Here is a 23560-nt window from a genome sequence, read left to right on the forward strand (position 1 = left end):
TTCACTGCCAGTGACGGGCACAGGGCTGGCATGTGGGGCCCAGGTGTCACGAGCTGCCGCGGGACCTAGCTGTACAGAGTGGGCTGCCCGGCTCTCACCCACTCCCAGAGGCCTCCCTCAGAGCAGCAGGCTGGCGTGTGCACACAAATATGTGTGAACGTGTGTATGTGTGCGTGTGCGTGAGTTTGCGCCCAAGCCTCCGGGAGCGAGAGGAATACGCCGCAAGCTGTCGGCAAATCCTGCCAATGCAGAAAGGGTAATTGTCACACGCAGTGCCAACAGACAGATCTCCGGCGGATTCATTTGGTTTTGTTTTGTGGTTATTTTTTTTTTACAACTTTAAATACGGAATATAAATAAATTTTACATTTAAAAAATAAAAGGAAAGCCCCCAAAAATATAATCACCGACTTTACAAACTGAAGGAAGCAGATTTGGGAGACAGCGGGGAAAAGGGAAAAGTGCAGTAGAAGGTGGAAAGGGAGGTGGGAGGTCAGACCCCACCCCTAGGGGGCCCTGGGGATCTTTTCCCTTTACTCCCCCACTCCCAGCCCAAGAGCTGGTTTCCTGGGAGGAGCCACCAGATTTGGAACTCAAAAGGATCTAAGAGAAGGGGTGTGAGCAGGAGCATGGAGCACGGTTGCCCCCTCCCTTGGAGCATTCTCTTGGGCTTTTCACACCTGCCTGAAGGGAAGACTGCTTGAGCTGAGGACTTGGGGAAATGGAGGCCACATGGACAAATGCTGCCTCCCTGCCCCTCTCCAAGGGCTTACTCCTGTCTGACCACTCCAAGTCATGGGCTGGGTCAGAGACAGCCAGTCCACACAAAGACTTCGTGTCAATTAGGAAAAGCATCCCTCCATTTGCCAAAAAAACTGTCATAATAAATACACAAATTGGCCATGTCGATAGTGTGTGTGAACTGGGATCCCCACATGCAGTGTCCTTGTGCAGTGCACACCCTGTACAACCTTACATGGCAGTCTTGGCTGGGCTGGGATATGATGGGCAGGCCCCCTGCTGCCCTCTAGCCCCTGGTTTTCTGTCCTACAGAGCAGTGACTGGGGTTATCTGGGGCCTCAATAAGGGGTCCAAGAGCCCCTTGGTGGAGCAGATAAGGGAGGAGACACAGGATGGAGGTAGAGAGATGAAACAGGAAACAGTGAACTGGGGTGGGGAGTGGGAGGAGGCAGTGGATGCCCGGGTCACCACCTACATCCACCTCCGGAGCAAACTTCATCTCTAACCCGTCTGAGAGGGCACTTGACTGCCTGGTGCTCTGGCCACACCTGCCCAGAGGAGTCCACGTCTTCCAATAATTCAAACATATTAAATGAAAGGAGGTCACTGTGAGCAGAGGTGACCAAGGGGAGACGACCGGGCCTGGGCACCGCAGGAGGGGGTTTTCTCCAGTCTATGCTCCCCCACGTGGTCTCAGCCACAGGAGTATGAGTACCCTGGCCGGCCTAGGGGTGCTCCCATCAGAGCTGGCTGGGGGTCCAGGGACCAGGTGGGCCATGCTGAGAGGTCCTCAGGCCCACGTACAGGGTTTCAGGCCAGTCCACAGCACTGGGGAAGGAAGCCCCTTTCTCCCAACAGCGACCCCATCAGTCTCTCTTGCACTTCTATCCTGTTTTTGCCAGGTCAGGAGAGGAAGATGGCGATGGAGTCCAGGTTCTTCATTTCCTTCTTGAGCTTCTTGGCAAGACGCTGGAGGCCACTGAGGGAAGACCCACTGGTGGAAGGGTGGACAGACGCGTGGAGGGGTGGGGGAAGCACCATTGGCCGTCCGAATCAGGCATCGAGACAGACGGACGAGGGGAACAATATTATCACTCCAAGGACCCCATGGGGGCAATACAGCAAATACCATATTAAATAACCCTGTAGGCCAAGCAGAGGGACACGGGGGTCAGAGACAGCCTGGGGCTCCATCCCACGCTCACAGGCAACCAGGGGCAGGGTCGACCAGCTGTCCCTGATTTCCAGCAGCACTCAGGACAAGGAGGTATGAGATTTAGACCTCCCAAATCCTTTAGGACATACTGGGACACAGATGGGTCAGGCCCCCCACCCCCATCCCCTCACCCAACCTGCCTCATGGAAAAACTCCACTGATAACTGGCAAGAGGGGATCAAGGCTTGGAGCCTGAATTTCGTTAGGGAACTGCTCCTCCCCTCAGCCCTGCCTCAGCCCAAGCCCAGGCCGGGGAGAAAGAGCAGGGTGCTGGCCCTCACCTGCCCACACTCTCTTGCAGATGCCCCTAGGCTCCGAGGGTCTCCTTCCGCGCCGTCTTTTCATGCGTGTGCTTGAACTTCCGGTGCTTCCCCTTGGGGGGCCGGCGGACTCGCACCGTCCGAATGGTCACCCGAGTTTGGGGCGTCCTAGCTGCTTGAGAGGAAGAAAGGTCTGGTTAGCAAGCGGATGAGAATAGCAGAGGTTAGGGCTTGGCAATGCCCCCGTGACCAAGGTCTGCCGCAGACCTCCCCAGGTCCTGCAGGCGAAGGGGAGGGGGCCTGGGACCAGACCTCCTGGGTTTGGATCCCAGCTCCACCACTCACCAGCTGCACCTGAGGAACAATGACTGAGCCCTTTTATGCCTCTGCCTCCCCATCTGTGAAATGGGAATAACAGACTGTCCACTTTATAGGACTGATGGAAGGAATGACTGATAGAATGCTGGCCAACAGAAAGAAGCAGAAGAATTCTGGCCTCAAGTTATATGTCATCACCCCACTGACACTGGCCCTTGTTTCCATGACCTTGAACCTGGCCTGGACTTGGTCCCATTAACCAATATAAGGAGGCAGACTGGTACTGGCCAGGTCCAGACACGGGCCTTAAGAAGGCCTGGCAGCTCCCACCTTTGCACTTTGGGGAACCCTGTGCCTCCACATAAGAAATCTGGTTCCCTTGCTGGGGATGCCATCTGTGGAGGCCATGGGGTAAGCAGAAGCCCTGGACTGCAGGGAGAGGGACAGAGGCCCAGCTGTCCCAGTGTAGCCTCCAGATAACTGACTGCAACCATAAGAGATGTCAGCAGGCCCACCCAGCTGATCCCAGGCAACCCACAGACCAGAGAACAGAAAATGGCCATTGTCTTAAGCCATGAAGTTTAGAGAAGAAGTGATCAGCAAAAACAGCAGCTGCTCTTATTCACTTGTTTCTTTTTTCCTCGGCTTGACCTCCTACTGAGGCTTCCTCCCACCAACTTCAGCCCCTTCTGGTCGGTCATGGGATGGCCGACCATGGGATGGGAGCCACTAGGTTTTGAGCATAACCACACCTCCCTCCAGGGACGTGGTCCTCTGCCTCCACTGTACCTGTGGTCTACCTGGCCCTCACCGCCAGCAAACAAGGTGGGCCAGACCACCTGTATCCAAACTGGGCTCTCCCAGGAGTTAGTTGGACGCTTTGAGGAAAGCCATGCACACTCTCTGCGCCTCAATTCCCATACCTTTAAAACTGAGAACAGCTGCCCTGGCCTCCTAGGGTTAGGAGATAATGCATGGAAATCACCAGAAACCCTTAGCTAGCACTTACCACGCACCTGGCAGAGTTCTAAGCTTATCCCTCCTCACTGCAGACAGAGATCTGAATAGTTAACAGATGAAGAAACCAAGACAGAAAGTCTGGAATTTTAACCCAGGGATCTGCCTCTGGAATCCATGCTTTCAATCACTGGGCTGTAAATCACTGTGCCTGAAAGTCTTGGTCAAGGTTAGCACTTCGCTTCTGTCTCTCTTCCTCCTGGGCTGCTAGGTAGACAGCCTGGAAATGAAAGTTTTCTCTGCCAAATTCAAGGCTCACCTCTTCCTGGGAGCCTCTGAGTTTCCCCCTTGGCTCATCCAGCTCTCTGGGGGCCAGCGCTTGACCTTCCAGCTCATAAACACAAGTCCCCATGAGGCACGTATCCCACTGCAGCAAATGCAAAACTGAGGGACTCAGGTGGGTCTCAGATCCTTCCTAAGGGAGGCTGCCCAAGGGGGCCACTGAAGGGCCAGACACTGAGCATCAGCAGGACGCTAGGCTGGGCAAAACCTGAGCAAATTCAAGGTCATCACTCAGCTCATAAGTGACAGAGCACAGATTTGAGCCCAAGAGGCCTGACACTGACCATCACATGAGCCACATCGCCAGCTGCCAGAGGAACTGTCCCCCAGGGCCAAAATGGTGAAACTAAAATGGCAAGACCTACATAGCAAGTGGTTGAACATGCCTCCTAAGAAACCGGTTTAGAAAATCATCTGAAACAAAGGCAGGGAAGAGAACCCCATTCTAAACATAAAGAAGAATATAATTTTTCCTGAATAGAAAGCACTTGCCATAGTAATTCTACAAATAATGTATGTCAGTTTGAAGCTGTCAAATTATCAGCCTTTCCCAGGGCATCCCTGCCTCAGCTCAGCTCTGACCGCAGGAGGAAGAGGCTGAGATGGCTCTGCCTTCAGGGGGCTTGTTAGTAAGAAATGACAGTGAGATTGTCCTGCCCCCTAACCAAAGAAAGTTACTGAAAATCAAAACAGTCACTTGCATGGATTTTTTTTTTTATGCTTATCTAATCATATTGCCAGGAGAAATATCAACAACCTCAGATATGCGGAGGACACCACTCTAATGGCAGAAAGTGAAGAGGAACTAAAAAGACTCTTGATGAGTGTCAGAGAGGAGAGTGAAAAAACTGGCCTGAAACTCAACATTCAAAAAACTAAGATAATGGCATTCAGTCTCATCACTTCATGGCAAATAGAATGGGAAAAAGTGGAAGCAGTGACAGGTTTTTTTTTATCTTGGGCTCCAAAATTACTGTGGATGGTGACTGCAGCCATGAAATTAAAAGACGCTTGCTTGCTCCTTGGAAGGAAAGCTATGACAAACCTAGACATCATATTAAAAAGCAGAGGCATCACTTTGCTGACAAAAGTCCGTGTAGTCAAAGCTACGGTTTTTCCAGTAGTCGTGTATGGATGTGAGGGCGGGACCATAAAGGAGGCTGAGTGCCAAAGAACTGATGCTTTCAAATTGTGGTGCCGAAGAAGACTTGAGAGCCCCTTGGGCTGCAAGGACATCAAACCAGTCCATCCTAAAGGAAATCAACCCTGAATGTTCATTGGAACGTGTGATGCTGTTCACATGTTCACTTCAGCTTCAGTGATGCTGAAGCTCCAATACTTGATGTGAAGAGCCGACCCATTGGAAAAGACCCCGATGCTGGGAAAGATTGAAGGCAAAAGGAGAAGGGGATGGCAGAGGATAAGATGGTTAGATAGCATTACCAACTCAAAGAACATGAATTGGAGCAAACTCCTTGGAGATAATGAAGGACCGGGAAGCCCAGTATGCTGCAGTTCATGGGGTTGCAAAGAGGCAGACACAACTCAGTGACTGAACAACAATACTAATTAACTTAATGAGTCTCATATAATCCTTATTTTGCTCCGGGGGAGAAGAGACAGCACAAAAGATAGCACTGTTCTTTGACATAGTCAAAAGAACTCCAAACTAAACCTGGGTTCCAGGCTCAATTTTGCTGCTGTGCAACCTTCATTAAGTCCCTTAACCTCTCTGTGCTCCAGTAGCCATGTTAGTAACATTGAAGGAGGGACTTGTAAGGTCACTTCTAGCTCTAACATTTTTTAATACTTGAAGAAATCAGCCAGTGACAGCTGTCAGGGTGAGAGAAGAGCCAAGAACAAAACTTCAGGATACCTGAATTCTAGCTATGACCCTGCCTGGAACTGGCTGTGTGACCTTGGGCAAGAGCTCAGCCTATCTAGGCCTCAGGCATCTCTTCCATATAATGTAGAGGAGGCAACTGGACCAGATCATTTTTCAGTCCATTTCAATTCTTTAAGTCAAACCGCATGCATGCGTACTTAGTCGTTTCGGTCATGTCCGACTCTTTGTGACCCCATGAACTGTATGTAGCCTGTTCCTCTGTTCATGGGATTCTCCAGGCAAGAATACTGGAGTGGGTTGCCATTTCCTTCTCCAGAGGATCTTCCTGCATCTCTTATGTCTCCTGCATTGGCAGGCAGGTTCTTTACCAGTAGTACACGTAGTTAAAATCTCTCTATGGTGATTTTTCCCACTGCCCCTAATTCCTTCATCAAGGCTACAAGGAATTAATTTAATTTTTCATCTCCAGGACAAGTTGTCAAATATCTGAATATGATATATGCAAGGGATATTCTCTTATCTGGGTCATGGTTCCTCCCACCGTTACATGCACTCACTAAACAAAGCAGGGGGCTGTGGTAGCAAGACTGGGAGGGGGGCTGCTCTGGATGGGGTGGCCAGCAGAACTCTAGAAGGAGGTGACTTCTGACCTTAGACCCAGGTGAAGAATAGGAGCCAGGCTTGGGAAGAGCTAGGAGATGTGAATTTCACCCAGACTGACATGTGCAAAGGCCCTGAGGCAGAAACTTACCTCGCCACTCAATGAGGCCACCCTGGCTGGGGTGGCATAAGTGAGGGGCATTGGTTGGCAACAAGGACAGAGGACCAGCTTGGGGCTACATCCTCCCATAAGCCCTCCCAGGCAGTGGAGGAATCCGGACTGTTGTCAGTGTTATGAAAAGCTTCAGGTGAATTTACCCAGGGGCATGCCTGAGCCAATTCTCCCTGAGTGCCCCCAGCAGCTGCCATGGGAAAAGGGGGCTGTAGGGCTGAGCAATGAGAGGCAGACCTTGGATAAGCAGTTACCTCGCTGCTCCTGGGAACTCCCCGGGGTTCGGGTCACAGCTCGAGCCACCACCGTCTCACACCTGCACTCCAGGTGGTCCACCAAGGTCACTGTGGCCTTCTTAAAGATTTTCTTCTTCCGCACGATCTCAATCTTTTTCACCTGGAGGACAGAACCCCCAAAGTGCCTCTGAAGGGGACCACACGGGTTGGGGCCCAAGGGAGCTGCCTGCCTGCTCAGCATCCCCTGAGGCCATCTTTCCTCGAAAGCCCAGAGTGCGGCAAGGCAGGCACTTCAGCCCGAACAATGGCAGGACTTTGCCCTCTGCCCTCCTCGTAGCTTTTCCATCAAAACAAGCCCTCCCGACCTGGCCTCCGGCAGTCCCCTTAGGATCCCCCAGAGAGGGAGAAAGGCATTTCCGGGTTGAGTGTGGGGCCGGTGGTATCCTCATTCCCGGAGCGCCAGCCAAGGTCAGGGGCTGCGGCAGAGGCGGGGAGATGGTTGTCTGGAAGGAAGCAGGGGGAGGCTTCATCCAGGAGGGAGGCGGGAAGGGGGAGGCCAGCTGTCAGGTGTCCATCCATAGAGCTGGCAGGGCTGGGGACAGGAGATACCACGGCGGTGGACGCCGGGGTAGAGAGTGACATTGGTCATCTCAGGCCCAGGGCCCAGACTTGAGATAGAAGGGGGACACAAGAAAAGGCTGCGGCTGACCACAGGGGCGGGGAGTATGGTAAGGAGGCAGAACACTTGGCAAGAGGAGGTAGGGGTCCTGGGCCCTGGGGAGATATGCCCACCACCCAGCAGCTGCTGTGGCGAGGCTGGCCAGAGGGGTGCGGAAACCTTTCCATGTGAATCAGAGACTTCTCTGGCCTTGCTCTGCCCCGTGTGAGACCAGGAGCTCCGAGGACGGCCTCTGCTCTAAAATTTCCCTTGAATCCCAGTGTATATCCAATCTTTCCAGCAAAGGGGCAGGCTTCAGCCTTCTGACTCTCTGCTAGGGGCTGCCCCAGCTCTTGCAGGGCCTGCTGTCTGGGGAGTGTGTGGGGGGGTCCTCTGTGCCCTCCTTGGTGAAGACATGACTTGCTGAAGGGAGATAAGTGGGTGCTGAAGATGCTGGGGCACCTACGAGCCCTTCTCTGTGGAAGGAAGAAAATGGAGATCCCTGTCTAGGGGAGAGCTTTGGGAAAAGCTGAACAGCTGCCCAGAACACCCTGAGTGTCCCGTATGTTAGCGGACCTGTCTGTTGCAGGAACATTTGGGGATTTTATCTACCTGGGGGCTTGTCTGTGGCTCGTGGTCACCCCAGCCTGGGGGGCTCCGGGCAACCATGGGCGGCCTCCCCACGCCTGTCGGCCCTTTCTGGAGGGACCCTCTCAGGACAGACCCCAGGAGCCCGCTGGGAAGGCCTTTGTGCCCACCCCCACCCCCACCCCGGGCCGGACGAGGCCTGCGCACCTGCACCTTCCGATCCTGCACCTGTGTGGGGCGGCACTGCACGTTGCGGTTGTTGCAGCAGCCAGAGCAGCGCTGCACCTCCACGCAGGGCGGCCACACCAGGAAGTTAGCATTGGTGCGGTCTATGAGGCGCCGCGAGATCTCAAACACCTCCGTGCGCGTCTTGCACTCCGCCATCATGGCTAGCTCTGCTGCAACCGTCGGGGAACCTGGAGGGAGCAGGGACCTCCTTCAGCGGGGGTGGACTTGTCCAGAGGCCCCCTAGCCAGTAGAAGAGCCCAGGGCCGAGCCCCTCTAGGACTGGCTCACCTTCAGAAGCAGCAAGGCCTATCCCACCTCCTGCAACCCCGGATTGGAAGGTTACCAGTCATGGGACTTGGGCAGGCTGCTGATGGGCTCAAGGCCTCAGTTTCCCCATCTCCAAAGTGGGGTTGAGATCTACACCCTAGAACCACTATCAGGATCAATTTAGATCGTTCCAAGAGTGCTGATCTGGGCCACATGTCAGTTCCTCCACCATTTTATTCTACGATTTCACACATTTGTAAGTTTGCCCAGTGTGTGGCCCTTACTTGTGTATTACCTTACACTGCTGTTTACACTGTAGTACAGTCTTATCTTGTTGCTTTTTTCAAGCCTCAGTTTCCTCATTTGTGAAATGGGACAAAAACCCTGCCTACCCTGCACTTGCCAACTGAACAAGTAATGGGAGTGAAACTTGGACTGCAGCAGACTGACAGTCAGTGCTGGGGCAACTGCCATCTGTCATTCACATACAGAGGGCCTGAGGCTCTGAGAGCTGTTAGCTGCCCAAATTCAGAGTAAGGAATGAAACCCAGGCCACTTGATTCTTATGTGGCAGGGTCCCAGCCTCAGTCCACAGCGTTTTGGGATTGCAGGCAGACAGAGAGGAGGAGTGTGGGAGACAGAGAGTGGACACCTGCCTCCCTAAAAATGCTGCTGTCGACCCAGTGACCTGCATCCTCCTATGCTTGACGCGCATCACCTCTTGCTAGCTGTGTGACCTCGGGCTGCTTCTTCACCCTCTCTGGGCCCCAATTTTCAACTCTGTAAAATGTGGTCAATAATATCTACCTCCCTGGTGGAACTAAGGAACAAAAGAGGTTTTAAAGAACTATACGGAGAAAAGAGCGTGTGTTGGGGGAGGGGAGAACGATGACTCATCGCCTGGATAGAGGGTATTTAAGGATGGCTACACACTTTTAGCTCCACGCCTTCCCAAGCCTCAGGATGAAGGAGCCGGCCCTCCAGCTAGGACTGGCTGCGTCCCTGGTTCTCTGTCCCCAGCTCCCACCTTTGCGGGGCCATCACTGTCACCCTCAGTCTTACCTAGGCTCCTTCTCCCACGGGATAAGCTCTCGAACTCGCCTCCAGAATGGGACCGGGTCAAATTCAGGTCCAATTCAGCCCCGTCTTCATCTGTAAGAGGAGGTCAGCCACACTGAAAACTGCTGGCCGGAACAAGGCCGGGATCTGATGGGGATTCCAGGACAGGTGGGAGGATGGCTCCCCTCCCCCACGCCCACTGGACCACCACCACTCCAGAGAACAGTGTCCCCTTCTGACTCCCCGTACACCCCAGGGTCCTAGCTCTGAGGAGGGGGCCCCTCCAGGCAAACAAACGCCAGGGAAGCCGCAGGGCTCAGAGGGTGGCGGGGGGCCCTTGACTGCATCGCCAAGGGATCGTCAGCCCCACTCCCAGCCCTTCCACCACATATTTGGACAGAACCCATGTCAATGGAGTTAAAAATAACCCATCCCCTTTGCTACTGTAAGAGAACCCTCCTTGGTCTCCAGGGCAGGGTGAGGACCCAGAGCTCCGAAGGCCAGTTTCCAGTGCCCCTCCGCCCAGAGTTCCCACAGGAAGTGCTGAATGGAGAAATTCCCAGCATCCCCAGGAGGGACCAGCGTGCCCTGGACGCAGCCCCTCTGGAGCCCCGGACAATGGCAGTTGGGCGGGAGAGAGAGAGGGAAGGCGAGGGGTGGGGGGTGGGGGCCAGAGATGGAGAGAAGGGTGGAGAGCTAGGTCTGCTGGGGTAGGGGTGCCCTTGCCCTGCCCCCTTTCGGGCAGGAGTCTCTCTCCAGACCCCAGTCTCTCCCTCTAACCTTGTGCCCCATGTCTGCCCTCAGCTGTCCATTTTCTCCTAAAGTCACAAACCACAGCTCCCTTCTCGAGCCTGGGCGGCCCTCACCTCGGTGTCATCGGCATGCCTTGAAGGCATCTCTCTCTCTAGCAACGGCAGGCAGCCGGAAGCCGCTGCAGGAAGTGAGCTGCAGGGGACTCAGAGGTCCATGCAGAATCGTGGGCAGCCCCTTCTATCTCTCCGATGGCTCAAGGGTCAGCAAATAAACCACGGGGACATGGAGGACGAGCTCCTGCCCGCTTCACACAGCACCTCACCTCTTTTCCTCTGTCTCCCCAGCCCGCTGGCCCTGCCCAAGACAAAGCTCCCTGCTCATCCGTGCAGACTCCCAGGTGGGTCTTGTTCGGAGAAGACCATGCCCTAACTGGTGCCTTTCCGTCTAATCTGCTGCTCCTGCGTCAGCGCATCTGTCTGTCCTTCTCACTCCCTTCCTTTCTCTCTACCATCTCTGGAATGTCCCTGGTGGGGAGGAGATGGGGAAAAGATGTGCTTTGTGGAAAGGTTAAGTTGATTAGGAAAAAAAATAGCGACATGGTTGCCTTGAAACAGACCCACTATTGAAAGGTTCATCTTGGAGATCCTGACCCCCACCCGGGGTACGTAGGGGCTGCCCGAGGGTGGGGGCCAAGGGCCTTGGAAAGAAACAGCAGAAAGGCTAAATTTGGCAGTTGCCCCATTGTGTTGACCAGGGCTGGCCAGTCGGGCATGGGGTGAGGGGTGTGGGAGACGTGGGGTGGGGGCCTGGTGAACAATAGGTGGGCCCAGCTGGGTCCCCCTCCCGCCTGCCTCGCCAGCCCCCGGCACAGGCGGGTTTGAAAGGGCCCGACAATGCTTTTGAGAGGGAGCCAGGGGCCCAACGGGGAGAGGAAACAAAGGCAGGAAATGCTGTCCCCCGTAGATAGCAGTCTGGGCAAGGATTACAAAGTGACAAAGAGACAAAACCCCAGAGGGAAGGGGAGCTGGGGGTGCAGGGGGGGTGCCGACCAGGGCTCCAGGGAACAGGCCAGAGGTTAGAATAGAAAGGAATTTGCTCTGAAGACAGCGTTTATAAATACATTCCCGACCCAGCCCGTCAGCCGCGCCACGTGTGTGCCACCAAGCACGTGCCCATGAGCTGGGCGCGCTCTTGGGCATGGGCAGGGCTGCCCACTGGTCCAGGCCAGGTGTCCCTGGGAGACCTTGGAGACTGGGCTCTCGGCCAGAGGAGCAGGGAGATGGCTCCTCCTGCCCCACCCTCCCCGGCTGAGTCCACACCTGGATAGACCTTCAGCAGATGCCCTGGGCACCTTCTTCCCGCCCCCTCCTCTCGGGACTCCGCCCTCTGCACCCCGCCTGAGCCACATGTGGGAGCTTCGCTCGCCACGCCCCACGTCCCAGGTAGCAACCCGCCGGCCTACTCAGCCCTGCCCTGGACAGGTGTGGCCAAGCCCTCCCAGGCAGCCACAGGCCTCTGGTCCTCTGGATGTTAAGGAAGAAGGTATGTCCTTGCCCAGCCCCTCGTGGCTCCTCAGGACTCAGCGAAGGGCCAGAGCTCTGGGTGAGGATTCAATTTACCTACGGAGTCTCCGTGCAGCAGGCGCTGGAGGTCATCGAAGGAACGGATGGAGTGGTCAGTCAGCATCTCGTAGAGCTCCTCGGGAATGGGGTCTCCCTGCCAGGCAAAGATGGGGGGCCAAGTGAGCTGAGAGCAAGGGCTTTCCAGCCATGGCCCTCTTCTCCCAGCATACACACACACTCCCTCCCATGGGAAGTTCCCACAGGGCCCCTTGGCCAAGGGCAAGTGGACAGCCAGGATGAAGGCATGTGGGGGTGGGGTGAGGGCAGGCTGGACAACCAGGAGCACAGGAACCTGGGACCAAGTCTCTAAGACCCAGCTCAGATCTGTGTCTCTCACCCAAACAGAACCCCAGCTTGCTTTAAAGTGAGATTTGACCATATGTATCTGTCTCCCCTTGAAACCCATATTCTTGCCTGGAATATTCCATAGACAGAGGAGCCAGGCAGACTAGAGTCCATGGGGTCGCAAAGAGTCAGACATGATTGAGTGACTAACACACACACACACACACACACACACACACACACAGACCTGTTTCCCCATCACACGACAGGTTCCAGAGGCTCCAACAATCTGATTTCTCTCTGCTTCCCCTCCATACCTGACAGCTAAAGGCAGATAGCATTTTTCATGGGAGATTGAATTATCCCCATTTGACAGATGGAAAAACCATCACAGTATATAAAGTACTTATCCTCTAATTAATTTTAAAACAAAACTCAAAAAAAAAAAAAAAAAACGAGGCTCAAAAAGGCAACATCCTTGTCAGAGTCCTACAGCCGATTATCAGCAGCAGCAGCTGCGTTCAAATCCATGTCTTTCTGATGGCAGAGCCCATACTCCCGGCCTCCTGGGTACACAAGGTGTTTAATAAGTGCTTGAAGAGTTGGATGGTCTCAGGAGGCCGCATGTACTTGCCTTATCTGTTTAGCCTCTCACTCAGAAGAGGAGAGAAGGGAATCCTCAGATACGGCCAGGAAACCTGAAAGTTCACCCGTGCCCCATGCCCAACCAAATCCTATTTTTAGAGCCCCTCTGGCCTGCCACCAAAAACACTTGAAACTTAATAAGCTCTTTAACAGGCCCTGTTTGAAGCTGGGCTTCCTCCAGAGAAATCTCAGGTCCCACGATAACATGACAGCAGCCCTCATCGGAAGGTCACGGCCATGTTCCCCCACGGTCCAGGGAGACCCGAGGGGCTGATGGCAAAGGTCTTAAGAAAGAGGTGAGGGCAGAACAGAGGCTGAAAAGCAGCCTGGGCATCAGTGTCTCTGGGCAAAGAAAATGTGCAAGATCGGCTGCAGGTCTGAACTCACATCCCTACAGACACACGCACGTGCACATGCAAACACGCAGAAGGGCCCTGTCTTGTGGGAGGAGCCGCAGGGAGGGTATCAGCAGACAGGACTTACCACTGCCTGACCTTAGGTAACACAATTCCCGCCTCAGTTTCCCCAGATTAAGACAAGAGGCGCTCTTGCTCCAGCTAGTTCTCTCTACATTCGAGCAATGGAGTGCTAAGAGGCTCTGCACAGGCTGCCTTGAGAAAGTGCTGCCTTCTCCCTGCCTGACAGGTGAAGGAGATCATCCTGCCTTGTGGCCAGTCCCAGGGATGCTCCCAGAAAGGTTGGTGAGAAGCCTGGTGATTGATGAGGTTTTAGCCTCCCCCAAAGCTCCATTTCCTCATCTAAGGGTCCAGGCTGCGCTTGCAGCCCTGGCCACTGGAGTCAGCCCTGGAACCAGAAGACCCAGGGTGGAGCGCGACCATGCTTTCAAAGCAAATTCCTTAAGAGCCTTGAGTTCAGTTCCTTCATTTGAACGTGGAGCTTACAATCCTGCCTGGTGCCTAGGGCTGTCGGGAGAGAAGGGTGAGGGTCTAGCAGTTAGGCCTGGCTGGAAGCTGGGGTCCACGACTGCACAGCCAGGAAACCAGATGATGCGAGTGAGATGGGAAGGATGTCAGCTCGGTTGGCCTGCACTTGCCTTTCCCATCTCCAGCCTGCCCTGCCTCCTCCCACCCAGAGAGACCACGCCTTTGTTGGTCTCCAGATGTGAACACAGGACCCAGTTCATGCAAGGGAAAGCAGGGCTGGTCTCCAGTGAAGCCCAAAGCAGGCCATTCCCCCTGAGGGTTCTGTCTGTCTCAGAGCGGGTAGTCCAAAGAGCTGGATTCCCCCTCCACTGCTACTGACCGTCCAGTGAACTCAGGTTGGCCACCGCCCCTCTCTGGTCCTGGCTCTCAGCTATGAATAGAAGGGGTTGAAGACATTTGATTCAATTCTCATCCTGCCTGGGGGTGGCTAGAGAAGCAGGAGAGGAAAGCCAAGGGTGGGGTACCCAGCCAGGTCTCCCTGGCTTCTTGTGGAGTAATGATTCAATTAATTTCCCAGGAGAGGGGCCCAATGGCCCAGGACCGAATGGCACATAGCACTCATGCCAAGACCTCCTTGCCCCCAGAGTGCTGGCTGCAGCTGCCAGCAATGGCAGAGCAGGCAGGTCCCCAAACCAGCCTAGCAGATGCTCCTGACTTGGCCAATGAGGCCAAGAAGATGCCATCTCATGGAAGCAAACCCAGAATCTCCCAGCCTGAGAGGGGAAGAGTCTGGGAGAGAGACTGGGAAAGTGGGAGAAGCACACAGTAGGTGCTCAATAAATGCTAGTAAAATGCATGAAGGACTCTCCCCCTCTCTCTGGGGTTCCCTTCTGTATGATTCTCCCACCCCCTCCACCAGGAGGACCACTCCCCAAGCACCCAGCCTCCTAAAGAGTCCACTGTTTTTCTAAGTAGAGAGGTGATTCGTGCACGTGCTTTCTGTAATTTGGCCACCAGATGCCCAGAATGCCCTGAGAGCTCCTGCATTTGATACTAACACCACAGCTAATGTCTATGAAGTGCTCACTACAAGGCAGGCACTGAGCTAAATGCTGTACCAATGACCAATCCCAAAAGGCTGGTGCTGCTTTTCTTTCCATCTTCCAAGTGAGGAAACTGAGGCTCAGAAAAATTAAGTAAACAGCTACAAGTCTGCAGAGCTCCTAAGAGGCAGAGCAGACCCCCCTTCTCCCAGCGTCATGGAGGTGCTCCTCAGTTGTCGGCTCCCCACCCTGTGTGTGTCATGAGCAGTGGTTCTCAACCAGGGGCTAGTGGGCCTCCAGGGGACACTGGCCATGTCTGGAAGCATTTTTGGTGGTTACAAATAGAGGAATGTTGCTGGTATCAAGTAGGTGGAGGCCAATGAGGCTGCTAAATGTCCTTCTATGCACAGAACAGCCTCCACAATATAGGATTCTCTGGCCCCAAACATGCACAGGGCAGAGATGGAGAAGCTCTGTAGTAGACAAAAAAAAAAAAAAAAAAAGCAAAGGCTTCAGCTGTCATGGAAACCTGGGTTCTTGGAGTAAGTATTTTATTTATTTGTTGGCCTTGCGGCATGCTGGATCTTAGTTCCCTCACCAGGGTTCAAACCCATGCCCCTTGCAGTGGAAGAACAGAGTCTTAACCACTGGATCACCAGGGAAGTCCGGGAGTTAAGTCTTTTAACAACCTAAAACCTCAGCTTCTTTATCTTTTAAATGGAGCTCACAATACCCGCCAGGGTAATTCGGAGGTGGAATCAGACCTAGCCGAGCAGCCAACTGATTGATGGGTAGTTAATGAGCCCCGCTGTGGTCTGCATCCATTCCTTCTGTGTGGCTCCTTGAGGGCAGCAGTGAGCAGCACGCATGCGTGGGGCCAGCAGTGTAGGATATTTTTGAGGCTAACAGTGAGTGGGTGGAAAGCTGCCCACCCAGGGGAGATATGTGACTGTGTGGACCACAGGAAATGACACCTGAGCCCCACACTGGCACTTGCTGGGGGGGCCCTGTAGGCTGGTGGGTGGGTCCCTTCCGGGGCTGGGGGTGGTTGAGAGGTGGGGACATTTTGCCTTGTGGTCTGCTCCAGGATGCGATGCCCTGGGGGGTACTCAGGGCACCTGCTGGGGTCAGAGTCTCCTCGTGGCATGGGAGGGTGAGCAGCCCAGAGCCTGGGTTTCCTGGGCACAGGTTCTAGAAACCTCCTTAAGGTGGGCAGCTCCCCCTCAGAAATGGGAAAGGAGGCCTGGCACCCTGATAAAGCTGTCCCAGATCTCAGGCCTGGGGTTCCTGGCAGGGCGAGGGCGTGGCGAGAGAAGGCAGCTGGGGCACAGCCAGCCTCGGGAGCCAAAGCAAACAGCCTCCTCCCCACCCCACCCCACCCCACCCCCAACGCCAGCTGCAGAGGTAGGAAGGGCACGAGCTGGCTGAGGCCAGGTGAATTACCTGCTCTCAGCCAGGCTGGCAGATTAAAGGGGCTTGGACCCCACCCTCTGCCTGGGCCCCAGCGCGCACACAGATACACACTCGCCAGGCTGCCTGCAGTTCCGCTGTGGGAGATGACAAGGGCTTGGCCCAAGCAACCAGGGGCGTTGTCAGTGGCTGGCAGAGGAAGAAGGCCTCGGAGCACCCGCCTGCCTGAGAGTCTCAGGCCTGATTTAGATTTGATGCCAAAGCCAAGCCCTTTGAAGAAGCCTTTTCTGGGCAGACCATAGAAGCCTTTTAGAATCAGCCTTTCCCACCTAGCATCTCCCTGCCCTATAGCTCCTGGGACCCTCCCACTCCTCCATCCCTATTGCGTTAGCCCAGCTCCCCCAGTGGGCTCCCTCCTCTCCTTCCAGCAGAAGAACTGTTAGACTGGGAAGAGAGAGGCCAGAGCAGCAATTACAACCCTGGCAGTCCACCGCAATCACTGCCCCCAGCCACCACCACCACCACCCTGGTCCCAACTCCCAGCAACCAGTGGGGCCCAGGAATCTGCATTTTCAAGCAGCCAAGTAATTCTGCTTCTCTTTGGGAACTCTGAGCTAATCCAGTCTTCCCTCCCTCTCTCACTTTTAGATGGTGGAAACTGAGGCCCAGCTCAAAACACCCAGAACTGTTTGTATATCATTTTCCTTCTGTTTCTTCCCCTCCGTCCAGTCCAATCTTGGCAGTTCAAGTCCCAAGACACGGAAAAGAAAGACATGCTTGTCCTTCAATACTGGGGGATGGTGCAGGGGGGACTCAAATGTAAGATGTCTGCGGGAGAGCAGGAGAGCTGTACTGGGCTGCCCTGGGTGAGGACGGAATGAGGCCGTGTTTATAAAGCACTTAGCAAGCCCGAGACACATGTCCGGTCCTTCCCTCCCCCTTTCAAGGATTCACTGTCCTCTCCACAAATATTTACAGATTATCCATCACGGCCAGGCACCGTTCTAAGCAGGGGAGACAGTGGTGACCAAGACAAAAGCTCTCTAGTGGAGTTTACACTCCAGTGAGGAAAAACGGTTAAGAAACAACTAAATAAATCAGAGAATGAAGATAATTGCACTAGAAGGGGTATTTCAATGGAGAAGGGGGGGGGGTGAGGGAAGATTCTGAGAGGGTCTTAGGAGGCCCATGGCAAGTATTTCTTTACTACTTCTGCTGAATAAAATTCTCTCTCTCTCTCTCTCTCTCTCTCTCTCTCTCTCTCTCTCTCACACACACACACACACACACACTGTTCCTAGGTCTTGCACCAGAGCCTTCAAATTCTGTTTGATCCTAATCGTGCAGACACTTCTAGGGTTGGGAGATTCCAGCAAGTCAGTCTCCCACTAAGTAAGGCCATTAGCAAATAAGAAAGAAGCTGGGTGATGGAGGTCTGTGGGCCCTTTACTTCTTGGCAGAAGGGTGCCGAGGCCAGAGGCATCACATGACAATGAGTGTCACCCTCCCGGAAGCCAGCTCAGCTAATGGAGATGAGACCTTATGGACTTCAGCCGACCCTCAACCAGGCCCCACCTCAGAGCTCCCTACCCTTCCTTCCCAACGGCTGTCATGCAGGGGACATGACCAACCCCAAGGCCACCTCCATCAGGAAGCCCTCCTGGATTGGCTCCCATGTCACTAGGTTTCCCCTTTTCCCTTTGGGTCTCCTCCCTCAGAGCCTCCTGAGGCTTACTCAGGCTCTGCAGGGAAGTGCTTCATAAACTGCAAAGCACGACACAACCGTGAGTTCCTGAAGACCACGTCCAAGGATGCTGTGATTCAAGTGAGGGGAGAGGCACCAGCTTCCTGGCCGTAGCCTCCCACCAGGCACACCCCCCCATGGAGTCGTGGAACAGGAGGAGGAGGTGCTGGATGAAGCTGGAAATGGAAAGGGCAGGCCGGGAGAGGCCTTTTCCAGCTGTCACCCAGCCTCCCCAGAGCCGGCTGCGGAGGGAAAGACGACTGAGCCGTCAGGGATGGGAAACCCCCTCAGCGGTTCAGGGCCCTCAGTCTTGGCTGGAGGTTCAAAGCCAGGCTTATCTGCAGGGAGAAGTGCTCTGGACATCACAGCGCCCCCAGTCACACCAACATCTTTTTCAGCCACCTGAGGATGGTTTGAAAAAGCAACCACAGAGGGGTCATGCTTGAGGGGCGTCGGGCTGACCTGACCAGACAAAAACCAGCGCGTGCTGTGGAGCCGGGACCTGACGGGAGGGTTCCTGTTTCCATTCCCTCATCGGACCCAGGAAGGAAACGGGGTGGCTGCAGAGGTGACCAGGTTCCAGGGCCACCTGTTGCGCGGGGGTGGGCACCTGGTACAGGGCGGATATACGGGCCCTGCGTGCCTGTGTGCGTGCGTGGGTGTGCGCGCACGTGTGCTGAAGCTGCGTGTTCAGGGGCCGTGCGTACGTGTGTATGCGGTGCGCGCGCGTGTGCCCCGCGTGTGCACGGGCGTGGTGGCGGCGGCGGGCGCGCGACCCGGCCGCGGTAGTGCGTGCCCGTCGCTCTGCGCACCCGCCCGCCTGCCGGAGCGCAGCATCGCCTCCGGCCAAGAGTGTGCATGCGTGGGGTGAGTGAGCGCGAGTCGGGGGGCCGGGCGGGGTGGGCTGCGGAGAGCAGAGGCGGGGGCGCTGCCGCCGTTCCCAGGACGCCCTGGCACCGGGCCCAGCCCCCCAGGCCCCGCGGCGAGGCAAGGCGGCAGCTGGGGCCGGCCGGCGCCCCCCTCCCCAACAGCTGGCCGCGGCCCGGGGGGCTGCGGGAGCGGAGAGGAGGGGACGTCGGGAGGGGCCTGCAGGCGGTCGGGCCGAGCCCCGCGTCCTCCCTCTCGGGTGCTGGCCGCCGGGGGTGGGGGTGGGGGGGCGGGTGGCCGCGGAAGGGCGGGGCCCCAGGGCGGGCGGCCGGCGGCCCTCGAGGAGCCCCGAGAACAAAAGGAGACGGCGACGGCTCCTCCTCGGTCAAAACAACCTGCGCTGGCGGCGGCCCAAGGCCCGGCCGCGGCCTCGGAGCTCTTCACCTTAACCCCTTCGCTGCCGCCGCCTCCTTCCTGCGCCTCGTCGGAGGCCGAGAGCGGCCAGTCCTCCCCCCGGGAGCGGGCGAGGTGCGGGCTCCCGGCCGCAGCCGAGCGTTGGCGGGACGGGACCCAGGCGCGGCGCGCGGACCGCCGCCCTCTCCTCCCCGGCACCTCGCGCCTCCTACCTGCCCCGCCCCCTTTCCCACCTGGATTCCGGGTAGACTTGCCAACTCACTGCTACGTGAGGCTGGGAGGGGTGCGGGGGACCCGTACGATCTGATATCTCCCGCAGACGTCTCCCTATCCCAGCTTCCTTGCTGCGGGGCTTTTCGAGGCGGCGCGCTCCGCACCCTGCGAGCGGGGGAAGAGAGGTGCGTCCTCTCGCAGGGTGCGGGCGCAGGTGTGGCGCGGCCTCAGGCACACACCACCATCGGGGCAGGATTCCCTACGAGCCCCTACCCCGCCCCTCAGCCCAGGTGCCCCAGACCTCTCTCTGCACCCTCCGCACCCAAGACTGCAAGCGGCTCTGTCACTGCACTCTGGGGCCGGGCAAGACCTGCACGGCCCGGTGGGCACCCGCCCCGACCGGGAGCAGGAGCTGGGGTAGTTGGCAGACGCCAGCCGAAGCTTGGCGTGGCTACCGCCGGTGCGCGAGCTCGCACCTCCGGGGCAAGCCGGGTCCTGGGTAGGACCTAAGCTTAATCGAAGTGGGCTCGCAAGGACGCGCTGCCTGCTGCCTAGGCAGCACCCCACCCCTCTCGGTTGTGCTAGGAAGGGGCTTATTCTCGGGTTCCTGGAGGGGTGGGGGACAGGACCACACACACCTCCTCCGCTGACGCTTAAAAGATCGGAGATCTGAGATCCCTCCTGGGAAAAGAAAGCCACGTCTGCCCCCTCCCCTTAGAGCCTAGCACCCCCTGGACCTCGCGTCGCAGCCCTCGGAGGTCACCTCACGCCCGCCGCCAAGCCCACGGGTCCAAAGTTCACTGCAGCGAAAGGAGGGGGCGATCGGGAGGCAGGGATGGGGGTAATGAATGAAGCGAAGCAGCCCCAGCCGCCGTCGCAACTCACCTCGGCGCTGACCAGACGCAGGTAGCAGCAGAGAGACAGGAAGAGTGCCCAGCAGCGATTCATGCCGACTCCGGGCCCGGCCCCGCGGGGCCCCGGACGCGTGGACCGAGCGCGCCGCCCCCGCGGCCAGGGTGGGGGGCGGGGGCTGGGGAGGGAGGTGGGCTCTGCTCGGGTCTGCGGCGATCAGGCGCTCAGGCCGCTGCAGCCGCCGCCACGGCTCACCCGCATGGCCCCCGGGCGCCGCCGCCCCCAGCCCGGGCTCCGTCGTTGGGGGGTTGGGGAGGGCCTGGGCGCGGGACCAGGGTCCGAGGCCGCTACCTGGGCGGATCCCGAGCCCGAGCGAGCATCCACGGCCGGGGGGCTGCGTCGCGAACCAGCCGAGGCGTCTAGCCGTGTGGGGGCGCCCAGGGGACTCCAACCTCCAAGAGGAAAAAGAACACGGCAGTCGATGGTTCGTCTTCACTCGCCGGCTAAAGGCGTTTTCCTCTGCCCGCCGGCTTAGCTTTTTTGCAACATTTTCTGGAAAGGTCCCTGAAGTCGGAAAGCGCAGAGCTGGGCACCTCAAAGCCAAAGTCTCCCCCAAAAAACTTTTTCCAAAGTTGGTTCTGCAGCGGCGGCTCGAGTACCCGGGCAGAGAGAGGTGCAAACTCCCGCCCGGGCCGGGTGGGGGGGGCCGGAGCGTGTGCGCCCTGGCGCGGGGCCCGGGCGGCGGGCACGGCTGCTCCGCGCGCGCGGCGTGTCCGCTGCGCCCTGGGCCGCGCCCGGCAGACAGGTGGACGCGGCGCGAGTCTGTCGGTTCGTCTGCCCGCCCTTTCGCCGCTCTGGACGTCCTCTGCGGGCTGCGAGCTGCGGCTGCTCCGGCTTTCTCTTTGCAACGAGGCTGGAGGGTGGGTTGTCTTTTTTTTTTTCTCCCCCTTTTTGCGCGTGTGTGTCTGTGTGTGCGCGCAAAATATCTCTATCTGGGGAATGAAAGATGGGCGCTGGCGGCCAGAGGGGAGCCCTCGGGGAGGCAGCGGGGGAGGCTGCGGGCGCACAGGGAGGCAGGAGGAGAAGTTGCCAGCCTTTCAGCTGTTCCGGCCTTTATAAAGGAGCCGGGAGAGTGCGAGAGGTGGGTGGAGACAGCTTTTCCTCTTCTGGCCGAGAGTCAGTACCGGGAGGGTGGGGAGAGCTCCAGGAGGGCCTGAGGCGGCGAGGGGGCGCTTGGGGGTCTCCGAAAGCCCCGCCGCCCCTCTGCCCAGGAATCTGGTCCCTGGCAAGGGAGAACTAGGGACCATCAAACGCTGGGCCCCTCAGCAGTGTCTGTGGCCTGGTTTCTAGCCCACGTGGTTGGGGGCCAGGGTGTCTCCCAAGCCGCTGGCTTGCAGGATTCCAAGGCGGCACGTCCAAGACCGGAGGTTTGCAGCCCTAGCCCAGGCGTGGTGCTGAAGGACTCAGGCTCTGCAATCCTGCCTGGTGCTGAGTAGCTGGGTCACCTTGGGCAAGTCACTTCCTCTCTGTGCTCCTCCATCTCGCCTCAAAGTGGGGTGGGCGGACTGTGAGGACTTAATGCCTGGAAAGGGCAAAAAGCACCCAGCCCCAAACCAGCCACAACGTGATCACACAAACCCTGCATCCCCGTACCATGCAGCCAAAAGCCTGATGCGCTCGTCTCCTCCTAGCCGGTTGCCTGGCACACAACAGGCGCTGCCGGCATTGGCTGAATTTGAATTTGTTGAACTGCAAAGTCACACAAATCCCACAACCCTGCAGCATCCTTGTAGGGCCGCCATCATGCTCCTCCAATCACTCTGATGTTTACTACCTCCCTCAGCCCCCAGGTTGGAGGCCCCGGCGCCCCCCCCACACCAGCATTCATACAGTTAACACCTTCCGCCCCCCAGCTCCAGGAGCTGCTATGTCCCTGCCTTCAGCAGTCACACGGTCACAGTCACAGAGTCACACGCTCACACGCAGAGCCCAGCACCCACCAAGAGGCCCGCAGGCTCACCGCATTGCCCCGCTCCTGGCTTGAGGACACCTTTATCTGGTCTCCTTGTGCTGTCTTTGTCGTCTGCCCTTTGTACCCAAACATCCCTATGGGGTGGCAGCCTGCTTCTCACATGTGCACACACCCTTCTGAGAGACGCACCCACCGTCTCTTCCTAGATTGTCTTCTTGGACCTGAGCAGGGGCGGTGAGGAGGGACAACCTCCCAGGGGGGCATCTCTACAGACTGCCACACGCTCCCACTCTCTTCCCATTACCGCCAAGGCAGCTTGGCTGGGGACGGGTCATCTTGGTTCAAATACTGGCGTGGTCACTTGCTGACCAAGTGTCTCTGGGAAGTCTAACTTCTCAGTCCCTCGATTTCCTTCCCTATCTCGAAACTGGAGAGAAATCTACAATTGGAGGGAGGGAGGGATTTCCAAGAAGCATGGGACATTTTGGAGGGGGGAGGGTGGAAACATTTGTTGTCTTGGCTGGGGATGATGAATTCACAAGTATTCACATATATCCAGACCGATAAGTGCTTTATTGGAGCTCAAGACAGTTGTAGAAGAACTGTTATCTACTTCATAGAGTGGTCTGGAAGCACAGATAAAATAATCCATGTGGAAGCACAGAGCAGGATGCCTGGTACTTGGAATGCATCATTCCTTCAACACAGTCCCCCAGTGGCCAGGCACCGTCCAGGCACTGGGGAGACGGCTTGGTGCTGATACTGCTCTGGAAGAGCCCCATGTGGAAGGACAGACAGAGGCACAAACAGATAAATTAGAAGACAGGGTGACAAGGGAAACGGGGTGGGGAAGATGGGAAGATAATCCCCAAACCCAAGGTTTGAAGTCTGGAGACTTAGAGTTTTCCTTGCTCCACTGGACAGCTAGGTGACCTTGACCTTGACCTTCTGTATCCTTCTTTATAATTGACAATAGCTACCATTAGGACTGAGGTGTCCTTATGGCTGGTAATGTTCTTCTTACTCTGCATATGATCTTCAATGCTCCAGTAAGATAGGTTCGCTCCTGTCTTGTAAATGGAGTCAGTGAAGCAAGGTCACATAGCCACAGAGTTCAAGGTCACATAGCATTGGAGTCAGGACTTGAATTCAGGTCATCCAGCTGCTGCACTCACACACTTGCTTAAACCACCATGCTGTGCTGCGTCCTGGCAGGTGATGGCTATGACCGCAACGACACTCCTTACACAGGGCTTTGATGAGCTTCAAACACACAAACACGCCAAATCAAACACACAAACCCCTGCGAAAGCACCTTGCCAGCTGAGAGTGCTGCACCAAGGTGAGTTCTGACTTAAGTCCAAAGTC

At 56.6% G+C, this 23560-nt stretch overlaps 2 protein-coding genes across 4 annotated transcripts in view; one reads left to right on the forward strand and one right to left on the reverse strand.

The window, feature by feature from the left end:
• Nucleotides 1–302: 302 nt before the first annotated feature.
• On the reverse strand, nucleotides 303–22627 carry PDGFB (platelet derived growth factor subunit B). 3 transcript variants are annotated; one of them, XM_020881713.2, is made up of 7 exons: nucleotides 20254–22627; nucleotides 11861–11957; nucleotides 9492–9581; nucleotides 8142–8350; nucleotides 6707–6848; nucleotides 2239–2392; nucleotides 303–1735 (listed from the first exon to the last, which is right to left on the reverse strand). In XM_020881713.2, exons 1-6 carry the CDS (start codon nucleotides 20314–20316, stop codon nucleotides 2265–2267), a joined length of 729 nt encoding a protein of 242 aa, XP_020737372.1. In that variant the 5' UTR covers nucleotides 20317–22627; the 3' UTR covers nucleotides 303–1735; nucleotides 2239–2264. The 3 variants fall into 3 exon arrangements, with proteins under 3 accessions (XP_020737372.1, XP_020737367.1, XP_020737379.1); XM_020881708.2 differs by having other exon boundaries at nucleotides 303–1884; nucleotides 20254–22626; XM_020881720.2 differs by having other exon boundaries at nucleotides 303–1884; nucleotides 2239–2389; nucleotides 20254–22619.
• Nucleotides 18650–23560, forward strand: part of SYNGR1 (synaptogyrin 1) — a 125352-nt gene continuing 120441 nt past the window's right edge. The window contains exon 1 of the mRNA XM_070453354.1: nucleotides 18650–18741. Coding sequence (XP_070309455.1) covers nucleotides 18733–18741 — 9 coding nt within the window. The 5' untranslated portion in view covers nucleotides 18650–18732. The remainder of the gene's footprint in view (nucleotides 18742–23560) is intronic.

This window comes from Odocoileus virginianus, chromosome 23 (genome assembly GCF_023699985.2).
Source record: "Odocoileus virginianus isolate 20LAN1187 ecotype Illinois chromosome 23, Ovbor_1.2, whole genome shotgun sequence".
NCBI lineage: Eukaryota > Metazoa > Chordata > Mammalia > Artiodactyla > Cervidae > Odocoileus > Odocoileus virginianus.